The 21,042-nt window shown below is 35.1% G+C and overlaps 9 protein-coding genes across 10 annotated transcripts; 2 read left to right on the top strand and 7 right to left on the bottom strand.

Annotated features, from left to right (window-relative positions):
• The first annotated feature begins 79 nt into the window (after positions 1-79).
• LOC123012385 (GATOR complex protein MIOS-B) lies at positions 80-3,277 on the top strand. The gene is made up of 10 exons (XM_044410265.1): positions 80-314; positions 364-876; positions 924-1,116; positions 1,169-1,535; positions 1,583-1,821; positions 1,868-2,228; positions 2,276-2,550; positions 2,594-2,804; positions 2,852-3,042; positions 3,090-3,277. Exons 1-10 carry the CDS (start codon positions 203-205, stop codon positions 3,169-3,171), a joined length of 2,544 nt encoding a protein of 847 aa, XP_044266200.1. The 5' UTR covers positions 80-202; the 3' UTR covers positions 3,172-3,277.
• Positions 3,278-3,574: 297 nt separating this feature from the next.
• LOC123015944 (DNA ligase 4) lies at positions 3,575-6,461 on the bottom strand. Its single transcript, XM_044416046.1, has 2 exons — positions 6,288-6,461; positions 3,575-6,235 (listed from the first exon to the last, which is right to left on the bottom strand). Exon 2 carries the CDS (start codon positions 6,203-6,205, stop codon positions 3,662-3,664), a length of 2,544 nt encoding a protein of 847 aa, XP_044271981.1. The 5' UTR covers positions 6,206-6,235; positions 6,288-6,461; the 3' UTR covers positions 3,575-3,661.
• Positions 6,462-6,594: 133 nt separating this feature from the next.
• On the bottom strand, positions 6,595-8,481 carry LOC123015947 (ras-related protein Ral-a). The gene is made up of 3 exons (XM_044416050.1): positions 8,112-8,481; positions 7,530-8,024; positions 6,595-7,261 (listed from the first exon to the last, which is right to left on the bottom strand). The coding sequence occupies exons 2-3, from the start codon at positions 8,016-8,018 to the stop codon at positions 7,145-7,147; spliced, it is 606 nt and encodes a 201-aa protein (XP_044271985.1). The 5' UTR covers positions 8,019-8,024; positions 8,112-8,481; the 3' UTR covers positions 6,595-7,144.
• Positions 8,482-10,768: 2,287 nt separating this feature from the next.
• Positions 10,769-11,629, bottom strand: LOC123015948 (transcription factor BTF3 homolog 4). Of its 2 annotated transcripts, none has more exons than XM_044416051.1 (2): positions 11,536-11,629; positions 10,769-11,454 (listed from the first exon to the last, which is right to left on the bottom strand). In XM_044416051.1, the coding sequence occupies exon 2, from the start codon at positions 11,439-11,441 to the stop codon at positions 10,950-10,952; it is 492 nt and encodes a 163-aa protein (XP_044271986.1). In that variant the 5' UTR covers positions 11,442-11,454; positions 11,536-11,629; the 3' UTR covers positions 10,769-10,949. The 2 variants fall into 2 exon arrangements, with proteins under 2 accessions (XP_044271986.1, XP_044271987.1); XM_044416052.1 differs by having other exon boundaries at positions 10,769-11,482; positions 11,536-11,599.
• A 779-nt stretch (positions 11,630-12,408) lies between these two features.
• On the bottom strand, positions 12,409-15,164 carry LOC123015945 (kinesin-like protein KIF9). The gene is made up of 10 exons (XM_044416047.1): positions 14,914-15,164; positions 14,768-14,861; positions 14,365-14,712; positions 14,089-14,309; positions 13,884-14,034; positions 13,557-13,832; positions 13,386-13,506; positions 12,971-13,326; positions 12,649-12,921; positions 12,409-12,604 (listed from the first exon to the last, which is right to left on the bottom strand). The coding sequence occupies exons 1-10, from the start codon at positions 15,147-15,149 to the stop codon at positions 12,428-12,430; spliced, it is 2,253 nt and encodes a 750-aa protein (XP_044271982.1). The 5' UTR covers positions 15,150-15,164; the 3' UTR covers positions 12,409-12,427.
• A 127-nt stretch (positions 15,165-15,291) lies between these two features.
• Positions 15,292-15,918, bottom strand: LOC123015950 (MICOS complex subunit MIC10-like). Its single transcript, XM_044416054.1, has 2 exons — positions 15,644-15,918; positions 15,292-15,546 (listed from the first exon to the last, which is right to left on the bottom strand). The coding sequence occupies exons 1-2, from the start codon at positions 15,720-15,722 to the stop codon at positions 15,395-15,397; spliced, it is 231 nt and encodes a 76-aa protein (XP_044271989.1). The 5' UTR covers positions 15,723-15,918; the 3' UTR covers positions 15,292-15,394.
• Positions 15,767-17,126, top strand: LOC123015946 (charged multivesicular body protein 3). Its single transcript, XM_044416049.1, has 4 exons — positions 15,767-16,190; positions 16,237-16,297; positions 16,349-16,528; positions 16,579-17,126. Exons 1-4 carry the CDS (start codon positions 16,146-16,148, stop codon positions 16,950-16,952), a joined length of 660 nt encoding a protein of 219 aa, XP_044271984.1. The 5' UTR covers positions 15,767-16,145; the 3' UTR covers positions 16,953-17,126.
• LOC123015949 (protein anon-73B1) lies at positions 16,977-17,525 on the bottom strand. Its single transcript, XM_044416053.1, has 2 exons — positions 17,294-17,525; positions 16,977-17,239 (listed from the first exon to the last, which is right to left on the bottom strand). Exons 1-2 carry the CDS (start codon positions 17,441-17,443, stop codon positions 17,138-17,140), a joined length of 252 nt encoding a protein of 83 aa, XP_044271988.1. The 5' UTR covers positions 17,444-17,525; the 3' UTR covers positions 16,977-17,137.
• Positions 17,526-17,634: 109 nt separating this feature from the next.
• Positions 17,635-21,033, bottom strand: LOC123010420 (dnaJ homolog subfamily C member 16). The gene is made up of 8 exons (XM_044407304.1): positions 20,753-21,033; positions 20,437-20,697; positions 20,107-20,387; positions 19,878-20,058; positions 19,648-19,834; positions 18,965-19,590; positions 18,675-18,914; positions 17,635-18,626 (listed from the first exon to the last, which is right to left on the bottom strand). The coding sequence occupies exons 1-8, from the start codon at positions 20,914-20,916 to the stop codon at positions 18,215-18,217; spliced, it is 2,352 nt and encodes a 783-aa protein (XP_044263239.1). The 5' UTR covers positions 20,917-21,033; the 3' UTR covers positions 17,635-18,214.
• Positions 21,034-21,042: the final 9 nt, after the last annotated feature.

Below are 21,042 nucleotides of genomic sequence, written 5' to 3'. Positions count from 1 at the left end.
ATGGTTTTATTGAATTTTATAAAAAATGTTGCAAAAAAGTTTTTGCTCATTCCGCCAAACAGTGGTACCAAAACAAAAAGCAAAAGAAAACAAAAACATGAATATAACCTCAAAATATAAATACATCGCAATTGTCCAAAATATTTACCATTATCTCTTTTACTTAATTTTAAGTATTTATTAACATTTTAGATTCCATAAAATGTCGTCGAAACTAGAAATCCAGTGGACCCCCATTACAAACAAATTTATCACGTGGGGCTCCGAAATTTGCTTGTATGAAGTTCACCAAGACAGAGATAACGTTTTACAAAGTATTAATTAATACATCGCAATGGACCCCATTTTACTCAAAAATTGCAGGTATTAAGTTATCAAGCACAACGTCCGCGAATTTACTGGCGACAAACACCAACCACCACTATGTTAAATGTCTGGATGTTTATCCAAAATCTGATGCGGATTTATTACTAGCTGTGGGTCTATCAAATGGGCGAATATCATTATCGACATTTGGCCCCACGGAATATGATGCCTTAGGTTTGACAGGGAAAGAATTGGTGCCGAGACATGCAAGGCAATGCAATGCCGTCTGTTGGAACACAATTGAGACAAGTTTGGTGGCTGCCGGCTTAGACAAATACAGATCGGATAACTCTGTTCTAATTTGGGATATAATGAAATCATCCCAAAATAACGAAAATAATTCAGGGAGAATGGCAGTTAATACCATGGCCCCAGGGGTGGAGCTAGCAAAACCAATTGCTGAATTTGGGGTCTCTGAAACGGCACACAGCATGGCTTGGTTTAGTAGCAACAGTAAGGTTATTGCAGTTGGGATGAATATGAAGAATATCAAGTTTGTGGATATTAGAGGTATTTTTTTTAATTCATTAAAAACATTATTCAATTATCAATTGCAGATCCTAATAAAATTACTAATTCTACACTAACTAAAGCCGTTTTTGGCGTTTGTATGGACCCAAATGACGACCGACATTTGGCGTCATTTTCCGAAAATAATATTTATGTTTGGGATACAAGAAATTTTGAAAAACCTATTCTGACGTTGCACCAGAATAAACCTGTGATTAAAATTGCCTGGTGCCCCACAAAGTACATTTAAAAATTTTATTTGACTAACAAAATTTGAAAAAATCATTTTCAGATACAATCTTTTGGGGTCGTTGCAAAAAGAAAGCTCTGTAATTAATTTATATGACATACAACACACTGTAATCGGGAACGAGGAAGTAGAACCGTCCGTTTTGGAAAGGAACGTAGTTCCGGGGTCCCCCCATAATATAATGTCGTTTTCTTGGCACAATTCAGACGAAAACAGATTTCTGACAATAGCATTGTCGGGAACTATAACAGACTATACAGTTTTCGACAGAATAACACTTAACTGGGCCCCCACATCGAACGTTGTGTGGACTTATGGCCGCAAGACTATGAAATATATAAACGACACTCCTCTACAGGACATTTCAACAAAAATCCGAGAGAGGGCACTGTCTGGCTACGGCTTAAAAGTAAGTGACTTGAATACCACCACCTTGAAGGAATTTTTCGTTTCAAGGCAGAGATTTACAAAAACGGCGAAGTGGTGGATAATGAAATGTTGGCAAACGTTTGGAATTGGCTATTTTTAAGCGGAAAATTGGTGGAAGATGGGGTTTTAGCCGGCACTCAATGTAAACATCCGGGGGTACAAGCGGTACTAAAGCTTGACCCCAGTAACAACAAATCTGATCATTATTCCTTGCTATGGTCAGATTTGGGGAACAAAAACTGTCAAGGAGTGGTTCGAATTTTCAAGTAATTTTATCTCTAAGTTAAATCCTTTCTAACAAATAAATTTCAGACACGAGGATAGGGATAAAGCGTTACATTTATGCAGTTGGCACTTTGAAAGAGATTCAAATCAGTTGACTGCCTTTTTGGAGCAACTTGAAAAAGAAGGAGCTTATACAAGAGCTGCAGCAATCGCGGTTTTCAGTTTGAAAATACGCTTGGCGATTGAAATTTTAAGTCGGGCTCCTGAAACCCTGGTGTTTGGATTGGGTCTAAATGTTGTAGCAATGGCGCTTGCGGGGTTTACCGATGATAAGAATAGTGTATGGAAACAGTTTTGCTCGACGGCGAAACAAAAATTATCCGATCCGTATTTGAAAGTGATTTTCAGCTTTTTGACAGCAGAGAATTATAATTTTGAGAGCGTTTTGGTATTTGCCCAATTTATTTCTATGAGGGTTTAAGTGAGTTGTTGTAGAATGAGAGTGGGGTAACAGTTGACGATCGAGTCGCTTTTGCCTGCATGTTTTTACCTGATAACCGATTGCACGACTATTTGAAAAAATTATCAGATAAATTAATAGAAGAGGGGAATTTGGACGGTTTGTTGCTGACAGGGACAAACCATGACGGGATTAAATTATTACAGAGATATTTGGACGCCACTGGTGATATTCAGTCGACTGCTGTCATAGCCGTCCGTGCTTTTCCAGTGGAACAATTTTCCGAAGTTATCAAAGACTGGGTTTCGAGGTAAACCAAAATCCCTAATTCCCAAATACACAAAAAATTTCAGTTATCGCAATCTGCTCGATACTTGGCAGTTATGGAACGAAAGAGCGCACTTTGATATCATGTTGAGTACTTATTGCCCCGCTGATAAACCCCCACAACAAGTATACGTTTCCTGTAACTTTTGCGGCAAAAGTATATCTGCCTATATGTACGGTCTCACCAGGGGCCGTGGCCCATTTACTCGAATAGGCGGCACCGCTAATAAACTCAAGGTTCGATTGGTCGGTACATATGGGTATAGTTTTCATTGGTTTTTCAGATGTCATCATGTCCCAACTGTCGTAAACCGTTACCGAGGTGTGCTATATGTCTCATGCATATGGGCACCACCACGGGGAATTTTAGCAGCGAAGTCGATAGTAGTAAAATTATTGAATTTTCGAACTGGTTCACGTGGTGTCAGACGTGCAGACATGGGGGGCACGTGTCTCATATGACCCACTGGTTTGAGTAAGTTGTCATAAAAAGTATTTAAATCATTTATTCATTTGTTCTAGTGAGCATTCGGAATGTCCAGTAACCGCCTGCACTTGTAAATGTTTTTCCGTTGATTCGCTCAGCAATGCGATTATTAAGTGAAATGTGATATTTTAGACTGGTAAGAATTAGGTACTGTACTTTAAGAATTTTGTTAAACACACACGTAACGTTTCTGTGAATAAACGTATTTTTTAAAACCTTTAAAAATTGTTGTCACCATTTATATATAAATAATTAAATAAATTTAGAACAGCCCCAATTTTTGATAACTGAATATTGAACCAAAATCCAACAAAAAATATTTTTTTTTAAGTAACAGTACTGAAATAGGTCATTTTGTTTCTTTGTTAAAAAGATGACTTTACGTTATATATCGTTGTATAATAAATAGTTTTAAAATTGTTGTTTGAACCACAACTGTTAAAATACATTCGATTGTTTTTTTCATTAAGGTTCGGTCTGAAAAAGGTGACCTGTTTTTGTCCCAAGAAAATACTTTTCGATTAGGTACTAAAAGTTTATTCAGTTACAAAATTTACAAATGAAATACAATAAAAGGCAATTATACAATTACTGATTCACTATAGAACTACTTTTGACTAGAAATTCGACTGTATAAAAAATCTTTCGTAACAATATCAATCATCGCAAACCCTTCATTAGATAAAAAATCACTTATAATTGACACACGTTCTTCGTTATTTTCTGCAATTACTATCAAATTAACATCTGACGTAATTTCTTTAACAGTAGTACCGTTATAAAACGCAAACTCTGCTTCATCCGGAAGGGAATAATAAATCTGTTTTGAATCCGGATTATTAATCTCTTCAAAACAATCAAAATACGCGATGTACTCCCCAAAACTCGGCTTATCACCACAAATTACCGCACCGTTTGTATTTAAAAAATCACCCGATTCTTGCATCAACCTGAAAGCACACTTTAACGACTCTTTCGTCGCTTTCCCAATAAAGGAATCGCCAAATTTATCCAAATCTGAACCGACATCTCGACGAAAATTCGTCCCTTTGTAAAATATTTCCTCCGGCTTGTAATCAACCAACTGGCGATATTCCATAACACGGTGCAACCAATCAACGTGGATTATATCAAAATGATTCATTTGCTTCATCAATTCGGCTATTTTCTTACTAACTTTGGAAACAATAATCACATCAACGTTCGGTTCTACGCGATAGCTTAGCGCACCCCCGGCTTTCTTAATCGAATGGTAGATATCATTAAGCCCCCATTTTTGTGTCCCGGAATCGACGTAAAAGCGCTTTCCGGTTAAAAAATCCCCGGAATCGGACAACAAATCCGACTTGAGAACCTCAAGTTTGATTTTCTTCGCAGGTTTTGCTTTGGCACAGATTTCAGACAGTTCAATGTGCCGCTTGTTAAGTTTGATAATAGCTTTGTTTTGCCCTGCGAGTTCCAGAAGTTCATTCATTGAAAAACACTCATCGACCGGTTTGTCGTCTCTGATTTTCAAAACACGGGGAAAACGTAAAGTGTAGGGACACTTAACTGTATCGTTCGTGGTTCGAACCAATTCTGTAGCTCTCATTTGCAAAATGCACGAATTTTGGGGCTCGATGTACAAGTCAGGCCTGTCACGGCCGAAATGAAGCTTGCCTTCAGTCTTGGTTGAAAATGACTTGAAATCAATTCCTTTCGTTTTAAATTTATCGTTCAAAATGTCGAGTTGTTCGTCACTTAAACCGGAGGAAATGCGACCGAATGATAGATACGTGTTAGCCCCCGAACTGACCCCAACAAAGAATGAATTAAGTTTACCCGAACTGTAACTACCCCCCATCAAAATCACGTCCAAATCGTGGACAACATCATCGAAATATTCCATTTTGACTTTAAACCAACCACTGTTTCGATCACTGCATTTGTAAACCGATTTGGTGTCTTTAACAACAATACCTTCCTCGTTTTTGTCAACTGAAGAATTCAAAGCATTGACGAGATCATCCCAGGAATTTACTTCAGCATATTGACTCAGAACAATGGTGCCCTCAACCTGGTTTTTGACTACACTTTTGAGACAATTTAACCGTTTAAACAACGGCTGGTTGGTCAAAATTTTGTCGTTGTGTAACAAAATATCAAAAACGCAAAAACAGGGTTGGTATTTTTTATCTTCCCCCAACTTTTTCACATCAAAATTCATTCCTTTCGACCCGAAATTGCGCGTTTCTTTATTCCAAAGCATCATTTCGCCATCTAGAATCACCCTCTTGGTTTCAGATGCGAAAACATTGCACAATTTTGGGGTAAAAATTCCTTCGTTAAATGACACTCCGTAAATTTCAGTGTAATCGAAACCGTTCCGCGAGAAATACTTAAACTGACCCTCAGACATGTGAAGTTGAAACCTTTCACCATCAAATTTATTTTCAACGATGAAACTTTTCGACTCGGGGAAACATTTTTTAAAGTTTGAAGCGTCGCAACGTTTTGAGAGCATCGGTCTGAACGACTGAAAAATATTTATTTCCATTTCGCTCAATTTGACTTGGGGGTCACTAATGAGATCGCAGAAAGTCTTCAAATTGCTGTTCGTAGCGAAAAAGTCAGCCCCATTTGGATGAAAGCAGTTTAAAATGGAGTTTTCGCTAAAACCGAGTTTGAGGTCTTTTAATATGATTTGGATGAGCCATTTTATGTTGCGTGGTGATAATTTGAGAAAGATTTGTAAGACGATGTCGTCCAAGCCTGAATCATTTGATCGATTTGCGATTTTATCCAAAAAGTCGTTTATGTTGCTTATCGTTAAACCGATTTCTTTGTTAATGATATATTTTTGTAAAACAGAGTAAATTATGTCGACGAAATCGACAGTTGTACCCACGATGCCTTTTTGTAATACCATTTTATCACCACCATTAGGCAGATCCAACATTTTTATTACAAGTTTGGCAATTTTCGATTCTTTCAGTCTGTACGAAGGCCTATCACGGTCTAATTTCGGTACAACCAACCTTAAAACGCAAAATAAGTCTTGTTGTTGCTCACGGAGAGATTTGACGAAGGTTTTTGTTAGTTTTGATTTTTCTGAAACGCCTTTTGCAGTTCTAACGATGTCCAGGAAATCGCAAAGAGTGGAGAAATTCATTCTGGTAATGCAAGTTCCTCAAAATTAACACTAAAACAAATTTTCTATTACTTAATAACCCTCAATAAATTTATATTTGTACATAAAAATCTTCGATTTTATTTTCAAAAAGAAAATATTTCCATTGTCTTCACACTTGCTTTTCACACAATAAAACTTAATAAATAAATAAATAGAAGAATAAGAAATATATACATCTATGCTGCTTTATGACAATTAGTGTAAAAAGTTAGGTTAAATAATAATAAATGACAGTTGACGTCATCCTCAAACTGTAAAGGTGCGTTTACAACACATCAATCAATAAATTATAATAAATCAACATTGGTATAAAAATCTGTCGAAAAAAAAAGTTTCCAAACGATACGGATTTGATAATTTATGTAGCATTCAATGTGAGTAAAATTTTATTATAAGATTATAACATATTGCGATGGCAGTACACTTTACAGAAAACTTCTTAATGAAAAGTATGAAAATATACTTCCCTCGTAGATTTATAGATCTGACTATTTTGTAGCGAAAATAATATTCCAGTTACAAATTGCTAAATAATAGTATTTCTCCTATGATAACTTACATTAAAAGCAAAACAAAACTGAAATTATCGTGCAAAACATTTCTGAAAAATAAACATAGAAATACTGGTGATGTATGATTGTGTAATAAAATGTAAGTTGTTTTACACAATAATAAACAGTTCATAAATAAATTATTTCTTAAAACTACGAACATTTACACTCTTAACAACTATCATAACAAAAGATTAAAAATATAAGTGAGGGTACAATGGTGGCTAATCAAGTGCCATAACCCTATGAAATGTAACTAAAATTTGATATGAAATACAAACATACAAATACATATATTACATACAAAGTTTCCATGTCATATAAAACGGATTATGACTATTTCTTAAGCATAACAATCTGACATTCTCTATAGTATGGTACATTTCAATTTCTTCTTTTTACTTTTATCTTTGCCTCTACCGTTGTTTGTTTTGTTTTCTTCCATTTTGCGAGCGCGGATTTCCCTCATCAGGTCGTAGAAAACCTAAAAGGTCAATAACATTTTTATCAAATAGTTCACATAGATAAAACGTGAAAATAGAAATCGTGGAGTACTGTTCCAACAGTATTATTTCAGCAATTAACTCTAGAAAAACATTTACTCTTTGACCTATTGTCTTACAGCATGACTAATGTTCCCACTAAATTAGATTACTATCAGTCATAAAAACAGACTTTTTTATTTCTGTCTCGTTGAAGCTTCTAATTAGATTTTAGAGGGAACAATTACCCAAACCACTAGCGTAACCCACCTTATCGACATGCTCCCGCGTTTTAGCCGAGGTTTCCACATAGGGCACCCCCCACTGCTTGGCCCTGTCGCTGGCTTCTTGAAACGAGACTTTTCGCCGCTCTTCAAGGTCACTTTTGTTCCCAACTAACAAAAAGGGAATGTTTTCATCGTTTTTCACGCGCAAGATTTGCTCTCTAAATTCTTGAGTGGCTTGAAAGCTCTCATCCTCTGTGATGGAGAAGATACATAGAAAGCCCTCGCCGCTTCGGAAATAGTTGTCTCTGATTGCGGCATAGTCTTCCTGACCAGCAGTGTCGAGGATGTCAATCTGGACGTCTTCGCCGTCGAGGAGGATTTTTTTCCGGTAAGAATCTGCTTTGGTCGGCTCGTAGTCCTCGACGAATTCGTCGTACATGAATTGGAGGGTTAGGGCTGATTTGCCGACGCCCCCGCTTCCAACCATAATGACCTTATGAAGGGCCGGCTGTGTGGTCGGTTTTTTCGACATTCTCGGCTGAAATAACGCGAAAATCAAGCACAATGCCGGCGTATATTAACAGTCATTGACCCCAGTGGGGTGTATTAAGGGATTTTGACTTACCGGGTAGTTTTAAACACAAACACTGAAGATATAGAGATGGTCCTACTCTAAGCCACTTGCAAATAATTTATTACTTGTGACTTTTTTGTATTAACACTCACTGGACAGAAACAAGCAACAACACAACCTCTCCCGCTGCTACTTGTAACCTACTTCACGTCATATTGCTATTAGTCATCTTTTTCGTGGTATTTTGTCATGYGAATTCTTTGATATTTTCACTGATTATCTCAGGACGATTCACCGAGGATTGACTGTTGTTTCGAGGAGAATTTTAAAGAGGTACGTGTCAAAATTGGAATTGTCACTTTTCAAAAATGGAATCAACTATGGCGGTATGTGGGCGCAGCCATGACGGTTTTCATAATAATATTACAATGGAAAAATAACGGAATTGGACAGTCACGATAACATTATTATGATAAGGCTGCAATAAAAAATACAATTTAAGTCTGCTATCATTAAAAACAATATTAATTTTGTAAATAATTGATTTTTCAAACTGCAACTAAAGGTGCGTTCACATTGAATGGAAGTCAGTGTTTTTATTTTTTGGGTAAATTACCCAATTTATTCATTTTTTTTAAACAACCAAAGAGTATTCAACTTAGGAAAGTGCAAGTAAACACGTAGGTAACTTATCTACCCACGAATTATATAATTAAATAAAATCACAGGTAACAAGCACTAAATGTAAAACGTAAAAATATACGGACGTAAATAAATAGTAAAATTGTTCGCCAAAATATTGTTTCTAAATTTTAAAATTCAGAAGTGTAAGGATTGCTAAAGTTGTCTTGTAATTTTCAGGAATGCAGGACAACTGAAGAAGTTTGAATTTTTAATCAGAAATTCTGGTGTGGAGAAGGAATTTTAAGTTTGAAGTCATAAATATGGAACTAAGTATGTGAAGTCAGAATTAATATTTCTGTAAATCGAGATTCATATTCAGGTGTCCGGAAATTGCGTGCACAATCTTCTAGAGGTAATTCCATACCTCAAAATATAAAGAAAAGTTCCTATCAACATAAGTCCAAAAAAGCTTCCTTAGAAAGTTACGACCCTGTAAAGGTGGCCCTTCAAATGTGCTTTTTTTTAATTATTTTTGTTAATATTTTAATTAGAAAAACAAAACCACGCACCTTTAGGTTTTTTAGGATGCTAAATAGATTGGCATAAATAAAATTTTTGAATCTTGGTCAGGGGCTCACAAAATAGGGGAGGCTGCGGCAAAAATCGCTCAATACTTTTTTCTCTTAAGACTTTTTGCAAATTTAATACCATAATAAGATAGAAAAAACATTTTTTATAAAAAATGTCCTTTTGGTAAAATGTTGTAGAAGGCACCGTTTTTGAGATACAGGTCATTTTTTAAGTCGACGCACTGAGGTAATTGAAACAATGTAATGAATAAAAAACATAGTTGGCGTTCTTCAAACCTACGGGTGTGTGGTTTTGTTTTTCTAATTAAAATATAAACAAAAATAATTTAAAAAAGCACATTTGAAAGCCCACATTTACAGGACCGTAACTTTCTAAGAAAGCCTTTTTGGATCCATGTTTATAGGAACTTTTTGTTATATTTTGAAGTATGGAATTATCCCTAGAAGTTTGTGCACGCAATTTCCGGACATTTTATATATTTTTTTTATTTACTAGTTTCGTCATCGTGGTTTCGTCCTAATTCTAAAACTTTTTTTTTTGATGGTCTGTAACTTTCGAAATCGAAAGATAAGATAAACACAGTCCCACAAACAAGCCTGACATTGGAATTTCTAATTTGACTCGACATTCCAATGTAAACATTATTTAGAATCAAATTTTTATAGGGCCGCGAACCTCAAGAGGCAATACAAATTCTTTGAAACTTGGACTTTCAAGTTCAAAAATACAAATGCTATCAATTTTAAGTCCGAAATGTTGCACGTTAAAGTTTTGATTTTGAATTCAAGCTTAGAACATTGTTTTTTTTAGCATTTTTTTTACAAAAAATTTACAATAAAGCAATATCAAAAATATAATTCTTTAAGTTTGTTGAACAAAATGTATTATTTTTGGAGGTAGACAACCAACATTACGACAGTGTATTACCAATTTATTGGAGACAGTTTATTTTATCTTTTTCTTTACAAGCATTCATTTAATTTTTATTTATTTAACACTTAAATAATTAATTTTTTAATGTAATTTTTGTTATAGTTTATGAACACAGCTCCACGCTAACATTTTAATCATATCTGATTTCTTTGTGGGTAGAAAAAAATGTAGGTAGGACAAAAATATTTTTCCACAATCAAATTACGCAATTTTTATCGATTTCTAAAAAGAATAGATGATTATGTAGGTATTAAGCGATATTAAAATTAAAATAAGTATATTCTTATAGCACTTCTATTCAACATTGTTTTGTGATATATTTACTTTGCTCTTATTAAAATTTAGCCAATGTTTATTAGCTTATCACCATTGTATTTTTAATCTACTACCCATTAAACGGTTAGTTAATCTGTATTTAGCTTACAACGCAGTAATTGCATTTTTCTAAAAATAAAATCCTCCATGTCTTCTGTATTTTTATTATTTGGATTATACTGGCTAACATTTCTTGTTTGATATTTACACTGAAAAAGATGAGATTCATCAAGAAATAACAAACATTTGTATTAGAATATTTTGTATTTCCTATGAAATATTCTATACAAGTTGCGTGTCTAATTTTTAACAAAAAAAGATTTGGTACAATATTAGCAGACACATTTCCACCAAATACCATGAAATGTGTCCTCAAAACCATAAAAATAGGAGCAATAGATTCGAGCCCACTAAGCATAAACTGAATTAATTTTCTTTTGGCTTGTCTTCTCCTTCCTTCTTTGCAACCTCCGCCTTCGACGCTTCGTCGAAATTCCCAACTAGATCCGGTACATCCTCCTCGTCCTCAGGGACGATCCTCCCCAACCCAGTATTGGCGACACTACTGGCTAAACGTTTGAGCTGGTTGAGCCCTTCGGGCCCCAACTGACTTAAAATCCCCGGCAACATCTCTGTGATCTGTTTGTTTTCCCCGTGGCCAGTGATGGCGAACGTGTTGGCCGCCAAAGAGGCCTGAGCCTTCGGGTTATTGAAGTGGATAACCGTACCATCGTCCTTGATCATGTTTACTTCTTCAATGCCTGGTATCGTGTTCACTGAGAGCTTCTTCAGGGAGGATTGCAGCTTTTTGTCGTCGGTGGCCTGGGTGGAGTGGACGACCTTCTTTTTGCGCCGGGGGGTGCCCTTACCGCCGATTCGCACTTGCGACTGCAATTTCTTCAGTTTTTCTGTGTTCATTTTGATGAGAGCTCTAAAATAACGACGCGTTAACCACTGCACTGTTGACAACTTGTCAATTTTATGGTTTAGATTGTGATTTAGTGTTATTTACCAGTCTTTTTTAAAGACGTTAACAAAGCACATGTGCTTTGAAACCGGTGCGACAAAAAGGAAAATGGTCGACTTCCTACTTGCGCAGATTGGGCCGACTGCGACTGCGCCGCGCCGCGCCAAATTTAAATGATTATCTCATTTATTTAATATTAAATATTAAAAAAATACAGTTTATTTTATTTTATTAATTATATTTCATAAAAATGTAGTAAGCGACTATAAATTGTTATTAGTTCAAAATTAGAGTTACCATTTTTATTAACATTTAAATAAAAATTAATCCGCATGTATTACTGGTTGCCTACCTATAATTTAATGTTAAAAAAAATACTGTAGAACTTAAAAAAATATAGGGCACTTAATTTAAATAGTATACTAATTCATGAATGGCTTGTTATAGCGCTTTTATTTAACATTTAAAATCTTTAATAAATATAAAACAATAATTTGCCCCAACAAGATTAGAATTTATTTTTTTCAGATAGATGAAATATGAGAATAAAAAAAATGAATCTTAATTTACTTAAAATTGGACTTTTACTCTTATAATTAATTTGCCAACATATTTTTTTTCATTCTGGTTTAGTACAAATAGTGTATGTTTGTTATGAATTTTTTATTTTGCAGTGAACGTTTATGGTGAGAAAACTTTTTTTTACATTTCAAATGTGTTATTAATCATATTATTGTAAGACTTGTAGTGACATGAAAGAGATTTTTACTTCGTATTTCTTTAATATGAACCCGGCACCTCCACCATTTTTGCAAATAATTATTGTGATATATTTTTTATTTTTATTATTGTTTTGAATACCTAATAAAATGGCGAAAAATATGATTGAATAGAAAAAAAATTTAAGTGAGAGTTTTATATTTTATTGCACATTCTTTTAATATATCACCCATTCCCTGTGTTTTATTTGATACAACCTTTTTCTCCTCTTCTCATACTCGATCAAATTTTTAAAACGTTCAAATCGCTTTATTTCATTCATTTCATGGGTATCTTCCGGCTGCACTTCCTTTACAATTTTTTCTTTTTCTTTATCTAAGGTTGCAACAATGTCCTAAAAATACAAACAATACACAAAACTTAACAATCGTCAATTACCATAGTGGTGGGTTCACAAGGCTCCAACCCAGAAATCTCCAAATTATATTTTTCTTTGCAAAACAAATCGAAATGGCGTCTCACATCCTTTTTAATGTCTTTGCAAGCATTGATGTAAGTTTTGAGTTCTGTCTGAGACCTCAATACTGATTCTTGTACTTCGAGTTGCTCCTGTTGTAATGTTTGCAACCGGTTTGTGGAGCATTTTTCAAATTCGCTGATTGTTTCGCCTTTGTCGATGTTCGCGCGTTGGAACTCTCGAGTCATTCGGGCCTATTTATTCATCAAACAATAAATAAAAATAACCAAACAAAACCCAAACCAAGAATAAGTCGTGTTTGTGTTTCTCAACATTTGACGAAATTTCTCTTAACCGATCCAAATCGTTAAGATAGGTCTTGTACATATTCTTCGCGGCTGCTTCATTTTTTTCATAAAAATGCTGAAAACGGGTGAATTCATCATTTTTGTCTGTAATGTACGCATGCCAGGCTTCGTGGTATTCGGGCGGAATTTGGGGCATGAGAACCGATTCAAATGATTGCTTCGATTTTGATTTCTCCCGATTTTTGTCGTAGAGAGAAGCACTCGAACTCGATTTTCTTTTATTGGTAGATGGACGTTTTACTAAACTTGAACTGCTGGTCCTTGATTTTGTTTTTGATCCTGTTTCGCGTACTAAAACAAAAAACAAAAATTCACAACAAATAAATCAATTTGGAAAAACGAATACATACGCGAACCCAATTTACTCGAAGTTTTTAAAGCAGCAACAGCGGATCCAGACCGGGTCTTTTCTTTAGGGAGTGTCTCAGTAGATGATGTTTTGTGCGAAAGACGAGACGATTTCGAGTGAGCCTACAATTAAGTGAGTAAAATCACTTTAACTTGGACTCATAATTAATTACTTTATGACTGCTGGTGCCACTGTGTTTTGTCACAATCATCACTTGCTCCTTCCCCCTTTCTTCCTCAGATTTTTTGTAAATCATTTTCAAAATTTCTAAAGCAATATTAACATCGCAAACGTTCAGCAAAGCCAGATGTGAAATCTTATTCTGTAAAAATTCATTCACCGTTCTTTCAATATGGGCAAATCTTTCTTCGTTTAGTGATTTGGCCAAGTCTTGATGCATCAAAATTGAATTGTACGTATTTTCAAGTTTAAGTCTCCTCAATTCCCTCTAAGACCAAAAATTAGTTATTTGGATATTAAATTAATTACAATAAAGCACTTCCAAGCTTTCAACTCTTTCTTGCGTGACCTCTTTGTTAACACTGATCTCACATTTCATCGATTTCAGGCCACCAATTATTTCACCAAACCTCAGCATTGAGATTGTCACCAATAAATCCTCTCTTGAGGCCCGAATGTGTCCAATAAGACTAATATAAAATTGATTTAAAACCAGGAAAGAACATTATTATATATTTTTATACCGCAAAATGCTTGCATTATTTAATGAATCACCCAAATACTGGATCATGGGGTTTATCTTCTGCCTTAGTTTTATCTGTTCTGGAATTTGCGAACACAGGACTAGAAAAAACTGCTCTAATTGCGTTTTGGCCAAATTCGCTGATCCAATCTCGTAAGGATTTTTAAAAGAACAGCTGAAATTTCCAACAGTATCAGCTCCCGCAAGATCAACAATGTGCAACTATTTAAATTTACATTTATAAAACTGCTGTGATATCAACATTAAGACACATCACCTTGCTCTTCCTGATCGGATTATCTTGCATTTCAAGATTTTTCTTATTAATATAGAAAGTAAAGATGCTGCTCGAAGAATGTGAAGGGTAAGAGGCACTTTCTGCAAACACTTTTCGGCCTTCGCCCCTAAAAATTATTTTTAACGCTTCCTCCTCACTCCGTATTTTGACTTTTGTTATTTCTTTGAGGGAGTTGAGCAAATTTGGGTATGGTTGTAACAAATCGTAAATGTTTGTTCTCGAAAATTCAACGTAAGAGGCCTGAATGCACATTTTAATATTTTTTGAAGCCTCTTTGTTTAAATTTTGGAATAGGTCTGATATAACTCGGGGTAAGATTCCTCTGTTCTATTTATTTTAAATAGATAAGAACATTTATATAAATTGTTATTTTTATTATTACCTCAAAAGGGTTTTGCAAGCCGTTTATTGTTAACGATTTACCAGTCCCCGTTTGGCCATATGCCATAATAACAGCATCTCGTCCGTTTGAAAGACTACAAAAATCAAAACATTGAAACAATAGTTTTGTATGATCTTTTAACCAACTTGTCTAGCACGTCGGGGGTGATGGTATCGTAAATCTCCTTTTGAGTGTGATTGAAAAAGACTTGATCGGCGTGAAAAGTCCAAAATGTGGGAACGGCCTCTTTTGTTTTGTTAAGTTCTTGCAAACACCTGATGTAAATTGTTTTATGATCATCTAAAATTTTTAAATAATTCCAAGCCATTTTTTCAGTGGGTAGGAGTCGGAAATAAATCTTTGTGTACTTTTTTTCAACCATTTTGAAGTGATATTGATGGTTGAATAATTAAAAACTAAATTGTCAAGTTGTCAAATACAATTTGATTGTGGGCATATAATTATAATGGGCTTTATTTAATTAGATAACAATACCTACATACATTCAGTGCCGGTTTAGAAAATAAAGTTATAACATAAGTTTTATTTACACTCTACAAAAGAATTTATTACAGGAAAGAATTCCAGCGGCAGTATAATCTAATGTTGTACTAAAATTACAATACATTAGAGACTTCGATCACGAATGGTAGCATTTATATCCCGTTCACAATTTGAATAAGCCATTCCTATACCAAATCCTCCACCCATTACAATAGGCCATCGTCTTCTTTTGAAAAACAAGAGAGAAAAGACTGATCCTAAAACGATCCCACCTCCTGTTGGCAAAAAGTTTGAGGTTATGCTGATGACATAACACGAACTTATAACAAATCGTTCAAAATTATGAAGAAAGCAATAAAATGATGTTTTTACCAAACTTAAGTAGTGCATCTGAAAAACACCGGTCCCATTTTCTTCCTAGCTCTTCTTCTACGTATACCGKAGACGCCATCTTTTTCCTGGAGGTCGTTCAGTTCGATTTTATTTGTCGAGATGTCGTCACAGATATTTTCAGAATCTACCAAGAACGTATAAATTTATGTAATATTGAAGTGCTTTTCTAACTCTAGGACTAGTTCGAGCTTTTTTAAAGCACTTTTATGGAAAATTGGCGCAATATTTCAAATATTTGACAGTTCATGGTTGACAATTCTAAAAAATTTCAATCCATCAAGCACCCCCTGCACGACGCTGATTGGGTGGCTTGTTCCATTTTTCGCAAAATGTTGCCAAATTAATTGCCCGAATGCCCTATTTTCGAAAAATGATCACATGACCTTGACAACTGTCAAATTTCCGTGTTGTCAAACAATTGTCAAAAGAGAATGAGATCATAGCAAGAAAATTTTGGGTAGGTCTACAATTTGTTTCAAAAATGGGGCTGTTTGGAAAAACACCTGAACGGAATCCCAAGGATATGGTGAGATTTCATTTCAATTAGATTGCGTTTCATTTTGATGTTGAAGGTAAATGAGTGGAGCTCAAAATTGAGGAAAGAAGGATACCAACTGGACCGTCAAATCAGATGTGAGTGTTTCGGCTTGAGACACATAATAAGAATAATGAAGTAATTTCCAGCCATTAAACGAGAAGAGGAAAAAGTGAAACGGTCACTTAAGGAGGCTGCTAAGAAGAATGATAAAGACACATGCACAATCCTAGCAAAGGAAATTTTGCATGCACGGCAGGCTATAAACAGGATTTACACTTCCAAAGCCCACATAAACTCAGTAATGTTGCAGATGAAGAACCAGTTAGGTTTGTTATTACAAATTATTTTAAATTTGTTTTGAAGAATAAAATTTTAGCGACTCTGCGCGTTGCTGGCTCCCTGGCAAAATCTACAGAAGTAATGCAAGCCATGCAACGCCTAATTCGCGTCCCAGAAGTGGCTCAAACCATGCAAAACCTCTCCAAAGAGATGATGAAAGCAGGGATAATTGAAGAGATGTTAGATGAAACAATGGACAGTTTCGAAGACACTGAAGAAATGGAAGAGGCGGCGCAAAGTGAGATTGATAAAGTATTATGGGAAATAACTGAGGGTAAATTAGGGGAGGCCCCCGCGCCCCCCGTTGGCGACAAAGCGGCGCCTGTGGAAGAACCTGCAGAAAGTGTGGATGTTGAGGATGAGGAAGAAATTGAAGAAATGCAAAGCAGATTAGCTGCACTTAAATCCTAACTTATAATTGAGCTAAAGTATTTTACTCCTGTTTGCTTTACTGTAGATAAAAAATGAATATTTTTTTAGTGTATTTATGCAACATTTTGTAAATACTATTAAGATTCTAATTCACTAATTGCCTGTTGACAGTTTATTGTTTAATTTAAATAAATATAATATAAAATTAATGAAGTTGGAACCGTTTAACGCCTCTTCTTTTTTTCTTGTTTACGAGTTCTGTGGTAAGGTCTACGAGGCGTATTTTGGGGAGTACTTTGCTCAGAGCTTTCGTCGTCACTGTCCCCCTAAAAAAGATTAATTTAACACTCAATTAATGAAAAAATTAACGAGAAACTAACTCGAGAAAGCCAACAGTTGTCGTCTGAAGTATCGGGTAAAAAAATACAAGCAGCCAAGCATACGATTTGGAATAGAGCACCCACATATAATCCGTATCGTACTATAGTCGCAGTCATATCTTCTACACCAATGTTTATAGCCGCATTCATTTTGAAAATTTTAATTTTTACGGAAAATGAGGTAAATCAATAATAAAAACACTGAGTAAATTTTTCCCGAAAGTGCATCTGTTCGAAACTTAAAGCTTCAATGGTGGGAATAGATCACATTTTGGCGGGTGTTTTGAACTAATATAGTAAATTGCAAAATTGTTGAAAATTTTACAGTAAAAATATTGAAATACGTTTAAATGAAAACAACTTTATTTGGAAATTTGAATCACGAGGTAATACACCATTGTCTTTTGGACTATTACTCTTAAATTATCAAATACATAATATGGCACAAATAAATATGTTTATAAACGTCTTAAAAAGAATCTAGAAATTGTCTATAGCATCAACTAACGAACTAGTATAAATGTTTTTTAAAATTCAATAGGCTCTATGAGTATTAAGAATGGGAGTTTAATAACCAAACGAAGCACAATAATTTATATACACTCCCGTAATTTCGACTTTGTGTAAATTTAAAATTCAGGCAATTATATAAATTCGAAGCTACACTAACAATCCACTTGAAAAATTTCAATATGAAATTGGATTCATTCAACCTTCAGCTGTTAACTATCCTAACAATAAATATGTGACTAGAATTTAATGAAAAACACAACAGATCCGTTTTCACATTAACACAACAGTAGAAAGAAAGCATTGCAAATGCATGGAATTATACAAACATTACAGATATGTATAAATACAACAAACAGATAAATAACATGAGCTATGTAACTTCTAGGCTACTCTATGTGTTAACGTTATTTATTTATTTGGAAAGTCTGGCCAATAGTTGATGTGATAACGTTGTGTTGTTCCCTCAAATAATCGATCGAGCCAATTCGGCAGACTGTCCAATAAATTCTCTTGAAGTAAAAGCTCCTCCTCGGATTCAGACGAGTCGGAATCAAAACCGATAAACGTTCCACTTTCACAGTCTTTTTCGTCAAATTTCGTCGGCATTTTAGATCTGTGTTTCTTCGCATTACGTTCAGTGTGTTTGGCGTGGAACATGCAGAAGTATTTTCTGTGGCCGTTTAAAGACAAGACTGTCCCAACGCAATTACGTGGATTTATGTTCAGTTCGCGCTCCTCTGGCAAGGATAATTGCAACAACTCCTTGTACCAGCTAAGGCCCCGTTCAATATACATATAGGAAAACATCAATGTTTTATTTCTATAAAATTTCCGTTTAAAAGATAAAAATAACAACAATTAAACWTACTTTCGGTACGGCCATACCGCTTTATGGAAGGGTGGGATTAGTTGTCGGCATGATTGCATATCTACTACTAGAAGAATAGTCCGACAACCAGGTTTTAAAAGTCTCACCAGTCCGTTGTATTTCTCGGCTCGCAATTCGTGCAAACGCAATTCGGGTTGGTAACTTGAGTTAGAGTCGTTATTGTTGTTTCCAGATTTTGCTTTAGCTTTTTGTTGCTGAATACTCTCTTCTTCCAAACGCCTAAATCAATGAATGAAATAACAGTTAGGATCAATTTATTTATCACTTACACCAAATATGCCATGAAGTAGCCAACAGCCAAGATAAAAATAATCGTCCCGACTATAGACAAAGCTGGCAAAATTTGATCCTTGCTCAATCCATCATAAACCGACTCGACAAAAGTCCCGACTCTACTAGCAATTCGGCCGAAAATCCCCTTCGCGTGTTCATCAAATAAATCATTAACTAGAGCTTCATAACTCAAAGCTTCGCTAGACCTCAATAGGCGACTTATGGTACTTTCTAGTTTTTGAGTAGTTTGATTAAGATTATTCTCCCATTCCCACTTGTCATTAATCCATTCATATTTAACATGTGATGTGTCTCTACGCCACAAAATTACAATACGAAGCAAAGGCTCGACCTCCTCACCTTCTGCAATATATTTTCTGTAAAATAAAAAAACAGCGATATTTTTTTTACCGGGGATTAAAGAATTAACAAATTCCGTTTGTTTGTCATGATAGATGTACGCAAAACGAACTTTTTCGACATTGTATGGTGCATTTTGTGCGTAAATTCGAAAAGATTGTCGGTGGGGATCATGACTGGTTGATGCTTTTGTCACTAAAACAACGCACAGCCGCTTTCGGGGCTTGTTCCACTCGCAGGGACACAAAGCCTCCAAAACTTCCTATAGAAATATGAACTAATTTTAGATTTGAAATTTTTTAAAGTAGAATTTAGTAACCTGAGAAGATAGCCTCGGCAGGGCAAGATACTGATTCAACGAGACAACATGATGTAAAGTGGAAGTGGGGATATCTTTCATTGAGAGACTAGCCATAGGAGACGACGTGTTTTCATTGAACAACAAAACTGTGTCCATATCTTGAGGAACTTGATATTTGCGCCGAATTTCTTGAGAATCTACAAAACTAAAGCACAAATAAAAACAAAACTCAAATATTTGTAACTTGCCCAAAAGCAACTCTGTGTCTGAAATGATAGGCAGTTATCAAATATCGCAATCTAATATTTTGCCGCGGTTCAAAAATTAGACCGCGAACTCTGTTATCCTCCCAACCATTGAGAAACCCTCCCACATCATTATGTTTCAATTTTGGAACTAGTTTGTACGGTAATTTATTTTTGAGGAATTCTGCAACCCCAAAAATTCATAAAAAATTATTAAAGTTTGAAAGTTTACCAATTATTCTCTGAATGCTTGTTATTGTTTCCTTGTAGACAAAGACATTACCATCAAGCAACAAAACAATGCATGGCAAGGCATGTATGTTAAGGCGTCTTGCCAGTGCTGGTTCCCTACCAGAATGAACTGTGACGAAATTAACACCTAATGGTTCCAATTTGTCAACCAACTTTCGGCAGTATGGAGCAGTTTGAAGGCAAGCAAAACACCAATCGGTGTAAAAAAAAATCAAATGAGGCGTTTTTTCACTCTTTGGGACAATTAATTTATCATATTGCCTGCAATAAATTCTCATGGTCGTAACAACTTTATTGCTTAAGGCATTACCTTGTAGATATCGACAATTTGTGGAAAAAAGTGATATCGTTTTCCTGAAAGTTGAAATGCGCCCCATGAGCCGTAAAAATGTCATCAAATGGGTTACTGGTATGGAAGGGAGGATGTTCAGGGTTGTTGTAAAAGTCATCTTCTGTTATTCCCTTATCGTCGTATTTTTTCCGTCGCTCGGGATCAGACAACAATTCATAAGCCTGTTTTATGTTTACAAACTTTTCTTCAGCCTCTGGGTTTTTGGTTTTGTCTGGGTGCCTTAAATAACGCCTTTTAGCATTAGCAAAAAAATAATTAGGTCAAAAAGACATACCATTCTTTCGCTAGTTGCCTATACGCCTTCTTTATTTCTGATTGTGACGCTTTTCTATGAACACCCAAAATTTCATAGGGGTTACCTAATTCCGCGAGTGCAGTCCCTAGTAAACAAACCAAAATATAACCACAACGTATCCACAAATTGGACTGCCATTTCATTGTCAATTAAAATTCATATAATATTAAGATGTGATTAAATTACAACACATTGACAAAAATTAGCACAAAATTCATGAAAATATTGATTTTTCAGGAAAACACACTGGCAAATGTCAAACGCAATTG

The sequence above is a fragment of the Tribolium madens genome, unplaced genomic scaffold (assembly GCF_015345945.1).
Source record: "Tribolium madens isolate multiple individuals breed KSU strain unplaced genomic scaffold, Tmad_KSU_1.1 Scaffold_19;HRSCAF=116;Tcas5.2_LG9, whole genome shotgun sequence".
Lineage (NCBI taxonomy): Eukaryota > Metazoa > Arthropoda > Insecta > Coleoptera > Tenebrionidae > Tribolium > Tribolium madens.
The sequence above is the reverse complement of the archived record's forward strand: the minus strand, read 5'-3'. Positions and strand labels throughout refer to the sequence as shown.

What these genes read in the sequence shown, in the direction of transcription:
- LOC123015947 (XM_044416050.1), bottom strand. Translation starts at nt 8,018, where the DNA reads ATGTCGAAAAAACCGACCACACAGCCGGCCCTTCATAAGGTCATTATG. An exon ending in CGCGGGAGCATGTCGATAAG is followed by an intron (nt 7,262 to 7,529) that starts GTGGGTTACGCT and finishes TTGACCTTTTAG; the next exon opens with GTTTTCTACGACCTGATGAG.
- LOC123010420 (XM_044407304.1), bottom strand. Translation starts at nt 20,916, where the DNA reads ATGAAATGGCAGTCCAATTTGTGGATACGTTGTGGTTATATTTTGGTT. An exon ending in AGGCAACTAGCGAAAGAATG is followed by an intron (nt 20,698 to 20,752) that starts GTATGTCTTTTT and finishes GCGTTATTTAAG; the next exon opens with GCACCCAGACAAAACCAAAA. An exon ending in AAGCATTCAGAGAATAATTG is followed by an intron (nt 20,059 to 20,106) that starts GTAAACTTTCAA and finishes TTGGGGTTGCAG; the next exon opens with AATTCCTCAAAAATAAATTA.
- LOC123015949 (XM_044416053.1), bottom strand. Translation starts at nt 17,443, where the DNA reads ATGAATGCGGCTATAAACATTGGTGTAGAAGATATGACTGCGACTATA. An exon ending in ACAACTGTTGGCTTTCTCGA is followed by an intron (nt 17,240 to 17,293) that starts GTTAGTTTCTCG and finishes AATCTTTTTTAG; the next exon opens with GGGGACAGTGACGACGAAAG.
- LOC123015948 (XM_044416051.1), bottom strand. Translation starts at nt 11,441, where the DNA reads ATGAACACAGAAAAACTGAAGAAATTGCAGTCGCAAGTGCGAATCGGC.
- LOC123012385 (XM_044410265.1), top strand. Translation starts at nt 203, where the DNA reads ATGTCGTCGAAACTAGAAATCCAGTGGACCCCCATTACAAACAAATTT. An exon ending in CAGAGATAACGTTTTACAAA is followed by an intron (nt 315 to 363) that starts GTATTAATTAAT and finishes CAAAAATTGCAG; the next exon opens with GTATTAAGTTATCAAGCACA. An exon ending in ATAATTTTGAGAGCGTTTTG is followed by an intron (nt 2,229 to 2,275) that starts GTATTTGCCCAA and finishes GAGTTGTTGTAG; the next exon opens with AATGAGAGTGGGGTAACAGT.
- LOC123015946 (XM_044416049.1), top strand. Translation starts at nt 16,146, where the DNA reads ATGGGGCTGTTTGGAAAAACACCTGAACGGAATCCCAAGGATATG. An exon ending in AACGGAATCCCAAGGATATG is followed by an intron (nt 16,191 to 16,236) that starts GTGAGATTTCAT and finishes TTGATGTTGAAG; the next exon opens with GTAAATGAGTGGAGCTCAAA. An exon ending in GCAGATGAAGAACCAGTTAG is followed by an intron (nt 16,529 to 16,578) that starts GTTTGTTATTAC and finishes ATAAAATTTTAG; the next exon opens with CGACTCTGCGCGTTGCTGGC.
- LOC123015945 (XM_044416047.1), bottom strand. Translation starts at nt 15,149, where the DNA reads ATGGTTGAAAAAAAGTACACAAAGATTTATTTCCGACTCCTACCCACT. An exon ending in AATAATGCAAGCATTTTGCG is followed by an intron (nt 14,035 to 14,088) that starts GTATAAAAATAT and finishes ATTTTATATTAG; the next exon opens with TCTTATTGGACACATTCGGG. An exon ending in ACAAACACGACTTATTCTTG is followed by an intron (nt 12,922 to 12,970) that starts GTTTGGGTTTTG and finishes ATGAATAAATAG; the next exon opens with GCCCGAATGACTCGAGAGTT.
- LOC123015944 (XM_044416046.1), bottom strand. Translation starts at nt 6,205, where the DNA reads ATGAATTTCTCCACTCTTTGCGATTTCCTGGACATCGTTAGAACTGCA.